The 15056-nt window shown below is 35.3% G+C and overlaps 2 protein-coding genes across 6 annotated transcripts in view; one reads left to right on the forward strand and one right to left on the reverse strand.

The window, feature by feature from the left end:
• TPP2 (tripeptidyl peptidase 2) overlaps positions 1-3263 on the forward strand; it is an 88927-nt gene extending 85664 nt beyond the window's left edge. For 3 of the 5 annotated variants that reach the window (XM_020964005.2, XM_020964001.2, XM_020964003.2), the window contains 2 exons: positions 1462-1556; positions 2349-2437. In XM_020964005.2, coding sequence (XP_020819664.1) covers positions 1462-1556; positions 2349-2352 — 99 coding nt within the window. In that variant the 3' untranslated portion in view covers positions 2353-2437. Of the gene's footprint in view, positions 1-1461; positions 1557-2348 lie in introns of all 5 variants that reach the window. The other 2 variants (XM_020964002.2, XM_020964004.2) reach the window with 1 other exon arrangement.
• A 2067-nt stretch (positions 3264-5330) lies between these two features.
• METTL21C (methyltransferase 21C, AARS1 lysine) lies at positions 5331-12395 on the reverse strand. The gene is made up of 4 exons (XM_020964007.2): positions 12182-12395; positions 10898-11052; positions 7488-7605; positions 5331-7016 (listed from the first exon to the last, which is right to left on the reverse strand). Exons 1-4 carry the CDS (start codon positions 12351-12353, stop codon positions 6622-6624), a joined length of 840 nt encoding a protein of 279 aa, XP_020819666.1. The 5' UTR covers positions 12354-12395; the 3' UTR covers positions 5331-6621.
• Positions 12396-15056: the final 2661 nt, after the last annotated feature.

Raw genomic sequence — 15056 nt, forward strand, 5'->3', positions numbered from 1 at the left:
TGATATTAGTTCTTTGATGGAAAACACTATCATGATAGTATTTATTTTTGTACAGACAAGTACATTAAAATGGTTTTCTGAGGATATTGGTAATTGAATATGGGAGTATGATGAATATATTAACACAGAGAGGATTTAGGTCTCATTTTAATTCCTTAGGTATATGTGTAATGATCCATGTTCACAAATAATCTGAATGGAAAGGTCAGTGCAGGGAAATTTCAATCAAGCATAACATGATGAGGGGGACAGTCTGGAGTTTTTAAAGTTCTATATAATAAAAATACGATATATATTAGCAAATATGTCTTGAAAAGTTAGATAAAGTTTCCACTAACTGTATAATTAGAGGTAGATCCTATGGAAAAAAGAAAATGAGAGGTTACATTAGTCATCTCTTCATAGAGCAATTACTCTCTCCCCTCATTTTAAGGACTGTATAGCAATCCTTGATAGAAAAAATTTTATACTAACTTACATTTGAATTCAGTGAAGATATTGTCTAAAATGATTAGTAATTATATCTTTACATAAAAATCATGTCTGTTTATATGTTAAGGTATAATGAAAGAAATTTAGAAGACTGATTTTAAGTGCAGAATAGATTTAGGAAGTACCTGCCACTTTGGAAGTATATGTTTTCTTATCAATAAGAACATAAGGGAGATGCCATTAATTTGCCGTACTTACCAAACTAATGATCCATATTATTCCATAATCTAACAAAGACTTCTTGGGGCAATTTATGGTGAAGCATAGTTGTTATTACCCTTCATCACCTTGTCCTTAGAAGTTATACTAAATACTTCTAGTTTTAATAGGTTTTTTATTGATGTCTTCTGTTTTTACATCATTATAGTTAACCCTAGCATCCTTCCTCTCCCAGAAAGACATCCTGTGTAACAAGTAATATTTATTAAAAACAAAATAAAAAAGAGGAGAGAGGGGAAAAAATTAGCACAAACTGATCAGTATATTGAAAACCAAAAAGATTTGTAATGTCTATGAACCTCACATCTCCAAAAAAGGGTGAGCTAGAGGTGTCTTTTCCTATCTCTTCATTTGAGAGCTTTTCAGTTTTGTTAATTACACTTCTGATTTTGTTTTTGTGTGATTATTTTTTCCATTTATATTCATGTAGATCTTTTTGAGCTTCTCTCTTTTCATTACATACATTTCTTACAGCACAGTAACATTTTATTAACTTCATGTACCACAATTTCTTTAGCTATTCCCCAGTAGATGGGCCTCTATTTTATTTCCAATTCTTTGCTGTCACAAAAAGTGCTGCTATAAAATTTTTTGTATATATGGGATTTTCTTCCTATCAATGGCTTTCTTGAGAGTATAAGCCCAGTAGTAGAGTCTTTGGTTTGAGAGGTATGGACATTTTAATCACTTTATTTCATAATTCCAAATTGCTTTCTCAAATGGATGTACATTTTGTTTTACATGTTATAGCTCTACCAACAATGCATCAGTGTGCCTGTCTCTCTAGGCTCTCCAACAGTGACTATTACCATTTTTATTATCTTTGCCAATCTTCAGGACTTGAGGTAAAACCTCCAGTTCATTTTGATTTGCATTCTCTCATCATTAGTGAAAGAATGGAGCATTCTTTATGTGTTCGCAAATACTTTGGAATTCTTTTGAGAACTGTTTGTTCATATTCTTTGACCACTTACCTATTCAAGAATGGCCATTAGACACTTAGTACTTCTTTAACTGCTAATAAGTACTCGATTGTTTGAAATTTTTATCTTTTGGTTGATCTCTGGCTTTTTTCCAGTAAATAGAAAAGGAGCTAAGAAAAAATAGGAAAGCAAAATAGAAATTGGAGGAAGGACCATTTGTCGAGAGTATAGAAAAGTGATGTCATATAGAAGAGACAGCTAGGAAAAAATAATCTGTGTTTGCTACCTCTTCCAAAAAGGGGAGTCAGGGGTCAGGGGAGAGGATACAGAAAATAATAAAAACAATTGAGTCTGTTTTACTTGTCTGAAATTACTAAAGCTTAACTGTAGATATGACTGGCCAGCCTAATTCTGGGTATCTAAGTTCAAATTCCTTTATCTCAGGCCTGCTTTGACGTTACTTTGGCATCTAAGAAGCAGATTCAGTCTACCTGAAATGGACTGTTATTTAGTCAGTAGCCTAGAAGATCAAATGTATTTTAAGCCATAATGAAAAATTATTTCCTTTTACTTCCATCTGCTAATATAAGTACTCTTTTCTGTATTGTAGATTCTTTCTCATTGTAAAATGTTTAATGCAGAATTTATTGAGAATTAAGTGGTTCAGTCATCTCTTTTTATATTTTAACAATATGTTCATGTGTTTCATTTTAGCTGATGAAGTTACTTGGATGGACCCATTGTGCATCTTTTACTGAAAACTGGCTCCCCATCATGTATCCTCCTGATTATTGTGTATTCTGAAATATGAACTGAGACTTGAAATTAAAAAAAAAAAATTTTATAGTAACCTATACAACAAATTTGTGACATTTTTATTCTGATGCATGTTCATCCACTATTAAAATGATGTGTATTTATCAGAAAATTCACTGGTGTGTGGCTTAATACATGTAAACTCAGACCCCTGACATCAAAAAGTTTTCTTAGTGCATCACATTGCTGGCAATGGGATGTGTCTTTACTGCCAGCACCAAGGATTTTCAGTTGGGTTGCAGCTTATTGCATGCATATTAGGTTTTTAACTGTTACTTTGAACTGCAAACCTGTAAAATTTCTATTTTGATTTTATAAATGGACAGGGTTTTAAAATGCTTGACTTTCATTTTTTTCAATTGTATGAAGGCCTTAAAAATAAGCTACATTAGATGTAGCTAAAATTATTTATTAGACTAAAGTAATGGAACCTCATTTCATTTTTTGTTGTTGGCAAACGTTTACATTTCAATTAAGGATTCAAATGAAAAACTGTCACAGCTAGTATGTGTCATTTAATGGAGCATAGCTCCTCCTATAAATCTTCATCTTGGACTTATTTCAGGCAAATCATTTTTTAAAATATCTACATGAAGTTCAGAGTATCAGGACGAACTGATACATGTATAAGTGCCAGACAGCTAATTCTTTATCAGGTATTGTAAAGCTATACATATGGTATGTTTATTAAAGTTGAAATAATGTAAAACACTTGAGAATAAATGTGCAAAATTGAAGATCAAAGTACACCATATGCACTCTGATACCTTAAGGAAATTTTTTTATAATTAATAAAAGTGAATATTGAAGCTACTTCAAGTTGGTCTTAATTTTTCATAAATAAAATTTTGAAAAGCTGGTAGCACTTAGCAAGAAATATACATTAAATCCTATGGGAAGATTTCATTAGTGCAATATTTTATGTTGAAATGCTCTTTGTAGGATTGAAATTATTGAAATCCTGTCTGTGCCACCTATCAACTGTGTTCCCATGGATAAATCATTTAATCTTTCTGAGTTTCCATTTCTTATCTGTAAAATGAGAGGATTGGCTTAAATGACCTTCAAGTCTCCTTCTAAATCTAAATCTGTATTATTTTCACAATAACCTGTGATGTATTTCATTTATTTTAAATTCTAGCTGTACTATTCAGTTGGCCGAACATGTTTTGTTTTTCTCTCTTAGCCCTCAAAACACAAGTAATTATGATCAAGTATATTCTATATTCACCCACACAATTCTTTTATTACATGCACGACTTTTTAATTTAGTAGGCAGGCCGTTGCTTTAGTATTCTGAATACCGGTATTCCAGAATCAAAGAATGTTGGAGATAGAGAAGGAACACCCCCCCTGCCCACAACAGTATAGTTCTTGATGTCTTTCCTTTGATCCCATTATTGCAAGCAGGAGCCCATGAGAAGCACTGACATTTTGAATTGTCACCGCTAGTCTTTGTACAAGGTCCACTTATTTCCTCTCACATCCCCACCTTTGAACCCAGTGTGAAAAGTAAAAATAGTGCCATTGGCTCCATAACACCAAATAGAAGTATTCCGGGAGCCAAAACATGTTACTTGTCCACTAGGCATAACCTACCAATTCATTTGCTCAATGACTCTTGATAATTTTCCTAATTAATTTGTTCTGTTTTCATTAGATTTTAAATACTATTTTGACATGAGATTGATGTAATAACGTTGTAAACATTAAGTAGGCTGTTACTGGTACCACCACTACTTATGTAATTGTGGTTGTCATGTTACCTTAAAATGGAGATGGTATCTGTTTTGTCTGCCTCGATTGGAATATGAATACAAAAGAGAATCCCTGCCTTCAAAGACCTTATATAATACCAGGCCAGATAAAATAAATAATAGAAGATTGACATAAAATAAATGTGCAGTGTTATAGAGGGTAGTAACAATGGAGGGACTCTACTCTAGAAATGCCTTTGAAGGAAGCAGCACTGGAGCTAAGCCTGAAAGGGAGAGAGGGGCTTAGGCCACTATGTGCTGGAGAAGGAACGTCATGTGGGAGAACAGCAAATAACATGGTTTGGCTGGAACATGGTATGCATGACAGAGTAAGGCGAAATCACTCTGTAAAGATACGTTGGAGCTGCCTTGGGAAAGCTATGAATGCCGAACAATTTTCCATTAGATCTTAGAAACAGGGCCGTGGGAAATGGAATAATAGCAAGACGTGTGCAGCCATAATTCAGCCTGTTTAGTCTGTCTAGAGTGGGAAGAGGGAGCAGCAGCCATAATTCAGCCTGTTTAGTCTGTCTAGAGTGGGAAGAGGGAGCAATGTAAAATCGCACTGGAAAGATAGGCAGGAACACAGGAACTTTAAATGCCAAAAAGGAGTTGGTATTTTAACTTAAAGCACAGGGGAATGTCATGGTCAGGTATACACTTTCACATCGGATCAAAGAGGAACTGAATAGTCCAGGCAAGAGATGATGACGAATTTTTCACTTGTATGAAATGGCTTCTGTGAGGGAGGTATGAAGTGACACAGGGAAATGAGAATTGTACTTTGGCAAGTGCTGACAGACCCAGCAGTCAGTTGGGCATATATTGTAATACAGTTAGAGACCCCTAGTACTTCTTCCCAGTTTCTTGGTAGCAGAGGCAAGGGTGAGTTATCTCTTCCAGCTGGCTCACCAAAGGATTTGGGGAATTGCAAAGTGAGGAACCATCAAGAATGAGGATTTTTATATAACAATCTTAGCACAGTGTAGATGTGCTTGTTACGTGTTTGCACATACTCAGCAAAAACTGTTAGAGCCACCTCTCTTATGTCTCTGGTTACTTTGCTCACTATCTCTTCCAGTAAGACAAAAATCCTTTCCCTTCAATAACAAGGTTTGAAGAATAAAGGTTATGAAATAATTTTATTTTTCAAATTTGGGAGTGGGGAAAATAGAATTTATTTTTTTTGAACTGCCAAAATTACCATAAAGCACAATTTTGAGTAAATGCAATATTACCATTATCATCAAACATGGAGTTGAAGTGTGCTGAGTGCACATCAGTGTAGAATGGTGATACTCTAGGAACTACATTGGACCATAGGCCGTGCCATGGAAGCAAGGGGTCCAATTGGCTTGAATAAGCTCCATGAAGATTGGGATCAGAGATGTTCCTGTTTGCCTCCCCAGAAACAAACACAATGCTTTGCACACAGTAGGTGCCTGATGTTTGAAGTGACTTAAGTAATCTGGAATAATTTATTTCAGATTGAACTAAATACTTGAGAGTCAGCCAAATATGATATAAATTATGGAATAATTATCTTCCTCAACAGTGGACTGTAGGGTCAGTTTTTATAAACCCCAAAGTGGTTTTCCATTGGTATATATTATAAAAATATTAAATGTCAGTACTAAAGGATAGTAACAATTAGTCAAGAATGCAATAGTTTCAAATCCTACCTAATAAAGATTCTGAAAGTAATGCACTAAGCAATCTCAAACCTGGAAAGTTTGGGTTTTAAGCTGCTTGCAACCTCACCCTACAATGTAAGTGATACTATACAGTTTGTTTATTTTATTCAGCTAAATGTGTAAGTGGTATTTTTGTGTAGAGAAATGGCTTCAAAATAGTAGTAGCTATTAGCTAAAGAAGATTATTGAGTAAATGCATCATGTAAAACATGTGTCCATTATACCACAAATCTAGTGTAAAGTTGCATATTTTAAAGCATGTTGAATTTGAGGTTTCAAAAACGATGACCATATTCTGGACATATTTGCAACTTGGTGTGTGTAATACCTTTGCCCTATATTATTTCATCAGTAGTTTTAAAAACATGAGCTAGATGTGATTAGGTAATTTGGGGGTGAGGGTAAATTCAGTAAGGTGAATTTGTACTTGGAATATGAATTATAAAGTGTACATTACTGTTTCAAAATATGTAATACTTAGGATTTCTTTAGTATAAAATTTGGTGTGTATATATGTGTATCTATGCATATATAGACGTAAAATTTGCTATAACAATTTCTGAAGTTAAGTATGTCTAATAAGCATTTTGAAGATATACATCCTTAAATTCTTTTTACTTAATTTTTCACGTACTTCTATGTGTTTTGCCTCGAATATGATGCATCAGTGTTTGCTTCAAAAGGCATACTAACATGATGCATTTTTTTTCCTATTTTATTTTAGTCCCATTTTAGTGTTGCTTTAAAAATCTTGACTGTTGACTCAGGAAATTCAGCAAGTAGTGTTGTGTTGAAAATTTGCTTGAATTTTTCCAAAAATTCATAATCTGTGCTGAATCTGAATTTGTTTGCCCAGAGCAACACTGTCCCTGGCTGACACAAATGTATCATTGTGGTCAGCAGTTTATCCAGAAAGTAATGGTGGTACACTACATCAGTAGCTAAAATGAAATCGTAATAGTAAGCTGACTTAGGGAAATTCAGTTCCAGATCTTCCCCCCACACCAGTTCTCTCACTTCAGGTTGATGCACTGTACAATTGTGTGTATTTTCAAAAATGTTGTATTGGAGGTTTCCTAGCACATCAGGAAGATCTGTAGCTGTTACATGTGCTCCTAAGAAAGAAAGAAAAAAATTTACAGCAATTACCAGGTAATATTTTGATGTCTGTGGGGCAATTATGTTAGATGCTCAGGGAAGATACAAAGGAAATAAAAGACAGTGTTTTATACTATACTGGGGAGATATGGGGAGGTTGAACATAACCAGGTGTAGCCATGTTGTCACATACTTAAGCATTATATATTCATTGACTGTGGTCGATATTTTGTAAATGCCTTTGTAATGTAATGTAATATTTTGTAAAATGCCTTTTGTAAATGACTTTACTTTTTCCTTTATGTTAATAATTCACATCACATTTTCTTTCATCAGAACAAATTCTGTGTTGCAGGACTAAAACAAGTGTTTTAAAAATTCTCAGCACTTTCTTAAGTTAATGAAAATAAAGATTCTAAAACACTAAAGGCTTCTTATATTTTTGCAACGATCATAAGTTTAGAAGAGCTATAAAATAATGTACTGACCTAATAGACTAGCCACAATTGACACAAGGCCTGGTCCAGCCCCAATTTCAATTACTGTAGCACCTTGAAGCTTGAGCTCTGTACTGTGTTGTTCCAAATATTGACACAAAGCTACAGCCTAAGAAAGAGTAAAATATTGCAGTTAGACACAACCAAGAGATTGGAGATCAAAAGTCTAGACTTAATTAGTTTGGGAGGAAGCTGTTTCAACTCACAAGGCCCCAGTTTCTATATTACAATGGGGTTGGACTTCCTCCAAGATCCTTACCAAACTTAAAACCTATGAACCTATGAAATTGTTTGGACTCAATCTTTTCATGTGTTTAAAAAAAAAAGATTTGGAATATATGGATCTTTAAATAGCCTTACCAGTTCCAAGTTGCCTTAAGTATGGAATCCTAAAGTTCTATGAGCATGGAATTTGACAGCCACTGACAAGTAGGATCACAGGATTATAAAACTTAGAACTTGAGGTGATTTTGATTTAGCTAGTTCTTCCACTCCCATTTCACAGATGAGAAAACTAAGGCACAGATAGTGACTTACGAAAAGTCGTAGAAGTAGTAATTGGCAAAAGAATTTAAACCCTGGCCTTCTGACTCCAATTCTTGTATACTTTTAAAGTTCTAAAAGACATCTTTGTACTTTAGAATCTTAGAAATGAGGATAGCAAAGAAATCTGTCTTATTAGGTCATGTATGATAATACTAGTATTTAAAGCAGTCCCCAGTGATTTAAAGGATTATCTGTGGCCTTAGACCATCAAATTCTCTTGGCTCCTACAAAGTAAACAAGTTGTGATGCTAAATAGGAGTAATTCATTTTGGCTGGTCATAGCTATTCCCAAATTGTTCTAAATATCTTGCTGTAAAACTTTTTTGAGTAACTTACCTCTTATGCTATATTTTTTTGAATTGGAGTAGATTTTTTTTAAATAATCATTTAGTAAACATATATAAATTGGTCCATATAGAACTTTTCCAACTTTCTCCCCTCAAAAAAAAAAAGCATTTTTTATTTGTATTGATGCAGAGTAGAGAAACAGTATGGTATGGAAGGACGTATATTAACTAGGCTTTCTGTCACAAAACCTGAATTCAGATCCCAGTTTTGAAGCTTAACTGTATAAAATCAAGCAAGCCATTTTAAACTCTTTGCTCCTCAGCTTCCTCACCTGCATACTATAAATAATATTTATATTACCAGTTCTCAAGGTGATTACATTAGTAATTACATTAGAATACATTAGAATAAGGTATTATTTCTGATTCAGTGGAGATTTATACCTATTTCTTTTTGCAAGGTAGCCCTACCTTGGAATAAAGAGGTTTGTAAGAAGGGCTATGTCAGGATGATATTTAGATATAAAATACCCTTTAAGAGGCATTAATATTTAAAGCAATAAATTGAGCTCTATGAGGCCATAGTAGGCAAAAGGCTGGCCTCAGAGTCAGATAGACTGAGGACAAGACCAGTCTCTAGACACATGCTGACTGTGTGGCCCTAGGCAAGTATACTCCCAGAAAACTTTCTAAAAGTTGCGAACATTGGTTGTTCTGCATCGTAGAGGGAGACTCCTCCCCCTTGTCATCCCATACCAGTGAAATCAGTGGTATAGATTCCCCCTCCCCTAAAAGAGCACTGTATTTTAAATGTCATTTGTATACCTTCTAGGTCAATCAGCGCTTACTGCTTACTTTGTACCGAGGCACTGTGCTAAGTGCTGGAGATACAAATACAAAAGTGAGACAGTTTCTACACTTAATTTGTATTATATTAGGTAATAAGTGTAGATAAGGGAGACATACCCTTTCTCTCTCCTCACCTTACCCCCTCCTCAAAAAAGTACAAAGTGATTTGGGGGAAGGGCACATTAATAACTGGAAAAGTTGAGCAAAACTTCTTGAAGGGGTTAGTAAAGGAGGCTTGAAGGGAGCTAGGAGAGTATTTCAGGTATGGGTGAACCAACCACCTACTCAAAGGTGCAGAGGCTGAAGATGAAATGTTGTGAAGCGCAACGAACAGTTCAATTTAAATAGAGTGAAGAGTGTGTGAAAGGGAATAATTTATAATCAGTGTAGGTTGGAGTCAAATTGGGAAGGTTTGAATTTCCAAGGGGCAGCTAGGGGGCGTAGTGGATGGAGTGCTGGGCCTGAAGTCACAAAGACTCATCTTCCTGAATTCAAATACATACTTAGACACTGATTAGCTGTATGACCCTGGACAAGTCATTTAGCCCTGTTTGCCTCAGTTTTCTCATCTGTAAAATGAACTGGAGAAGGAAATGGCAAACCACTCTATATCTTTGCCAAGAAAATCCCAACTGGGGTCACAAAGAGTCAGACACAACTGAACAACTTAATTTCCAAAGAGGAGTCTGTATTTTAAATGCTTTAAATGCTAAATGGGGTCAACCATTTACTTTACGAGATTTTATGTGACTGGGATGACATTTGAACTACTACTGGAATAACGCTATGTTTAATAGCATATTTAACCAAATGATTCATATTCTGTTTTTTATTTGTATGGTGAGAACAATATCCTGCTAAATGGATCGTAAATATATGTCCATTATTTTTATGGCTTTTCCCCCCATCTCCAGAGTTTTGGGGGCATATAGTTTAAATGATTTTTTGCCATTTTTTGTATTATGGTGATAATGGTATTATCCAACTGCTAATAAATAGGCTTGAGCTATAGCATGAAAGCATTTCTCCTCCCAAGATATCAAACACTCTTGTCTTTGCCACAAGCTCCTTGCGAAACTAATTGATTGAACAGTATATCAAATTCATTAGATTAGAGAAAAAAGAACTATATTTGAAGTCAGAGGACCTGGTTTCAAATGCCAGCTTTCAACCTATTACCTAGTTAATCTTGGGCAAATCACTTCCCTGTTTCTTCATTTGTAAAATGAGGATGACCTTGAAGGTTCTTTCTAACTGAAAATGTGACCTTTCACAAAGCAGAATTTTGAAATTTGAATTCACTTGAGTTTTTGAACTTAGCAAGGACCCTTCTTTTATGGATCTTAGGAGACTGAGGCACCAGTATGTTGGTCAAATATATTATCACAAACATTCCTAGCCATTCTTATCTCTACATTCTCAAGTTTTCTGTCAGGGTGAACATACTCTTTTCCTACTACAAAGGAGTTTTGAAATAAGGACATTCTGTCAAACATAACCATAGTAGCACAGTGTCTAATGCAAAGTACTTAATAAAATCCTTGCTCCTTTCCTCCCTCTCCTATATATAATATATATGTGTATATACACAGATATATATGTGTACATATGTAAAGAGATACACATAGTTGGAAACACACACATATGGTAAATATATATGGCAAATATAGTGGCTTTATATTTCAAAAATTTTAATCATAAAGTTAACAATTAACTTACACCTGGCCACACTACAGCTCCATAGCTCTCTATTGATTCTTGAATAATAATATTCTTGCCTGCATATGAATAATGTTCCTTAGTATAACTGTTATAATTTGTAGGAAGAAATTTCTGGAGAGTAGGAAGAGAAGAGGATCCTGCATCACTGAGATCTGTGGGTAAAAAAATAAAATGTACTTTATTATTTACAATAGTGTAGTAAAGTTATTATATTAGAAATATTTTTCAAGTAGTTCTTTAAAGGTAGAGGAATGCCACTTAATGCCAGTCTGAAATACCAGATTTACTTATATAGCCCATTATAGCTGTAGTAGTGAAATGTCTATGTATATGAATATTCATATATGCAAAAATCCAAGTTATTCAGAAAGATCTCTTAGATTTCTGTCTAACATCCCTTTCCAACATTTATGTGATTTCAAGCTGCTAAGTACTCTGTCCTGATCACTGGAGATACGTAAGGAAGTTTGCACAGTAAATGTCCAAGTAACAGTAGTCCTGAATAGAAAGGAACAAGATTAATTAATCTCATTTAATAACTCATTACTATTGGTTAGACTTAAACTAAAGATAATAATAACAATAACAATTGATATTAGCTTAGAGCTTTATAGTTTGCAAAACACTTTGCGTGTATTGTAATAATTGGTTTCTATGGCTGCTTATTAGCTGGAGAATGAATACATTTTTTGAATCTATCCAATTAGTAGTCATTATCAAAAAGTCATCCAATCTAGGTCTGAATCAAGATGATCCTGCTATTAAACTATTTTACCTTTAAATATTGCTTCATCAGTATTAGAAACAAAAACGACTATTAATCACGGTATTCAAATTGGATGTAAAACATGAATATAACTTTTATTACTTATGTGTGCCCAGTACTATGCTACATGCTGGAGATGCCAATTTTTTAAAATGAGACAGTCCTTGACCTCAAGGAGCTCATAGTCCAATTGGAGAAGACAGCACATTAGATAAAGTCCAGCTACGAGGCAGTTACGAAAGTCTAAATGTCTTAAGGGTTCTGTAACAAGGCCAATGGCAAGTCCCAAGGGTTATATCAGATGACATCAGCAGGTCAGATGACTCCCTCTTCCCACCTCCCATGCACTGTTCATTTGTCCTACACAAATGCCATTAGAGCAAAATTACAAAACTTAGAATCCTCTATAATAATTAAAATAATAAAAGTCTCATCACATTCCTGAAAAAGGTTACAATGTACCTAATTATACAAGCATTCATATCATAATGTATTTATCTAACAGGATATATTACCTTTTCTAGTGTCAGAGCATTCTCCTATAACTTGGGAATGAACAGTATTCTCCTGTAATTTGGGAATAAATTCATTTTCTTGGAACTTGACTTGAGATTTGTCCTCATTGTCTTCTGTTTTTGTTTTTTCAAGCAACACAGGATGCTTAGCAGAACTTGAACACATATCCATAATCTGACCAGGCTAGAGGGGAAATGCTTAGGCAAGAAGCTGAAACAAAGCACAAATCAAATATATGTTTTGGAATTTGAGATTTGGTCTTTTTCTGGGGGCTTCAAGTTATAGACATATAAAGCTTAGACAGCAGTACCATTTCTTGTTCCAAACTTTCATTTTTGCCAGTTTCATGAGTCTAAGTGCTCTTACAAGAATTTATCTGTCTATAGACTCACCATTCCTTAGAGTGCTGTCACAGTTGATAAATTCTTGGGCACTGCTCTGTATCATCATCTTTGCCTTCTTTCAACTCCTTGATACCCCTCCCAGGAAAAGCTCATCACTTCTAATCTCATCACCATCTCAAACTGTGTACACCACTTCCCTCAGCTTCCTCTCTCCACTGATTAGAGGGCTGGAGGGTAGAGTTTAAAGTCCTCCCAAAGTTTTCCTATATAGAGGGCAGATAGAGGACTTTTCAGCTCACTCCATTTTGCATCTCCAGCTCTGCCTGGTTTCTACTCCAAGGAATAATTTCCTCCAGTGCCAAGTACCCCCTTAATTCCCCCACCTTCCTGGCTCCTCAAATCTCTGCACCTCCTGTGTTGTCTTCCCTATAAAATTGTAAGATCCTTAGCATAATGTCTGGCACACACTAGGTGCTTACTAAATATGTATTGAATTGAATCATCAGTTGGAAATATATGCTACCCTCGGTCATGTTGATTTTCTTCTGACTACTATTTTTTATTGCATTTTGCCAAATCAGTTCTGATGACAATGTCATCAATATTAATAGCGTTTTAGCATTTCATATAACTGTAATTGGGAAGTGGGTAGCATCTGACTCCACTAAAATAATAGTGATGTCCTTATCTATACAGATGGGAAACTCAGCTCACTTCCATTGGTTTCCAGCAATTTTAGCAGTCTTCCATACACCCACACTTCAAATCAAACATAAGCATCAGATTGTCAATGATCAAGTCAGAATACAGTCCTCTAGCATTAAAGAGGACTTTTCCTATCTAGTCTCCTCAGGGTTGGAAATATTTAACAAGTAGTGAATAGCAGGTTCCCTGAACAACTGTCGTCTAAAGAACTTAAAGAAAAACTCTAGGTGGACGGAAAGACGTGGGGAATCTGCTAGAAAAAAAAAAGGATCAACACAGCCCATTCCAAAATGCTAAGCAATAGCATCCTTTGAGAAAGTGTAGAAATTAGGCGTATGGTTCAGATCCTGTGGGCATATCCTCCTCATTTGGTAGCTCTTAGGGTACCTAGGGTAGTATCTTGTGGTTTTTTAGATCACACTTGTGATGTGGTTCATATAGGTAACTCCCTCTACCAAGGCAGATCAACAATTGCTTTGCTATTTCTAATCTTAGGGAGTTGTCTGAGAGATCAAGTGATTTGTCCATAATATACAGCTAGTATGTGAGCATCAGGACTTGAACCCAGATCTTCCAAATGTCATACTGCCTCATTTTACATTTAAGGGCTCGAAAAACATTTGCTGAGTTGAACAGAATATTGCATCACCTGCTAGATGATTTTTAGAAATTATAGCTATAAAAAGCCGCTACTGTCACTAACCAGAGGACAGCTTTTATGTATGTGTTTTCATTTTGGAAAATACAAATGGCTCATAGGGCCTTTCAGGTGAAGATCAGAAGAAAAGCATCTTCATATATAAAATTGAACAGTATATTCATAAACACCCAGGATCAGTCAGTTGTACAACTCAGGATGTTTAGCCTGACTTATAGACCCATGGTTAGACTATTGTGAACCTGCAGAGATAGTTCTTCAAACAGTTTATATAGAAATGGGAGGGTGCCATCTTTCCCTATTGGAGAATACCCTGATGAGGACATAAGTTGGTACTATATACTGTGGGTACCAATGTACATGTACTGTGACAGAGACAATCAGGTAGTACAGTGAATAGAACACTAGGCCTGGAATCAGGAAGATTTGAGTTCAAGAACTGAAGTCGAATTCAGATCCAGGCTTAGACACTTAACTGGCTGTATGACTCTGGACAAGTCATTTAACCCCTTTGGTCCTCATTTTGTTCATTTGTAAAATGGGAATAATAGCAGCTCCTACTTCCCAGAATTTGTGTGCAGGATCAAATGAGACAATATTCGTAAGTGCTTAGCACAGTGCCTGGAACATATAGTAAGCACTATATAAATGTTATCTAGTAATAGTAGTAGTAGTAGAAGTAGTAGTAGTAGTAGTAGTAGTAGTAGTAGTAGTAGTAGTAGTAGTAGCAGCAGCAGCAGCAGCAGCAGCAGCAGCAGTAGTGATAGTACCTGTCTCCCTGGGTTATTGTGAAGATCAAATGAGATAATAATTGTAGAGTACTTAGCCCAATGCCTGACACATAGTAGGTACTCTATAAATGCTTTTCCCCTTCCTTCCTTCCCCTCCCCTAGACCTTGGTTTCCTTATCTGTAAAATGAGAGTGTTGGATAAAATGGTTGCTGAGGTCCCTTCTAGCATGAAGTCTTTCCTCTATCATGTACTCCAATGTAAGATACCTAATGCAAGAGGTTATCAGTGATGTGGCTTAGTAATCCTGACCAAGAGTACTATATTAAGAATCAGAGGACCTAAAGTTCAAATGTCTTCTCTGTTACTTATTCCCCTCATGATCTTGGACAATCCAACTACTCTCTCAGGATTTTACCCTTCATCCATAATATGAAG

The sequence above is a fragment of the Phascolarctos cinereus genome, unplaced genomic scaffold (genome assembly GCF_003287225.1).
Source record: "Phascolarctos cinereus isolate Bilbo 61053 unplaced genomic scaffold, phaCin_HiC Scaffold_7;HRSCAF=346, whole genome shotgun sequence".
NCBI classification, from domain to species: Eukaryota; Metazoa; Chordata; class Mammalia; order Diprotodontia; family Phascolarctidae; genus Phascolarctos; species Phascolarctos cinereus.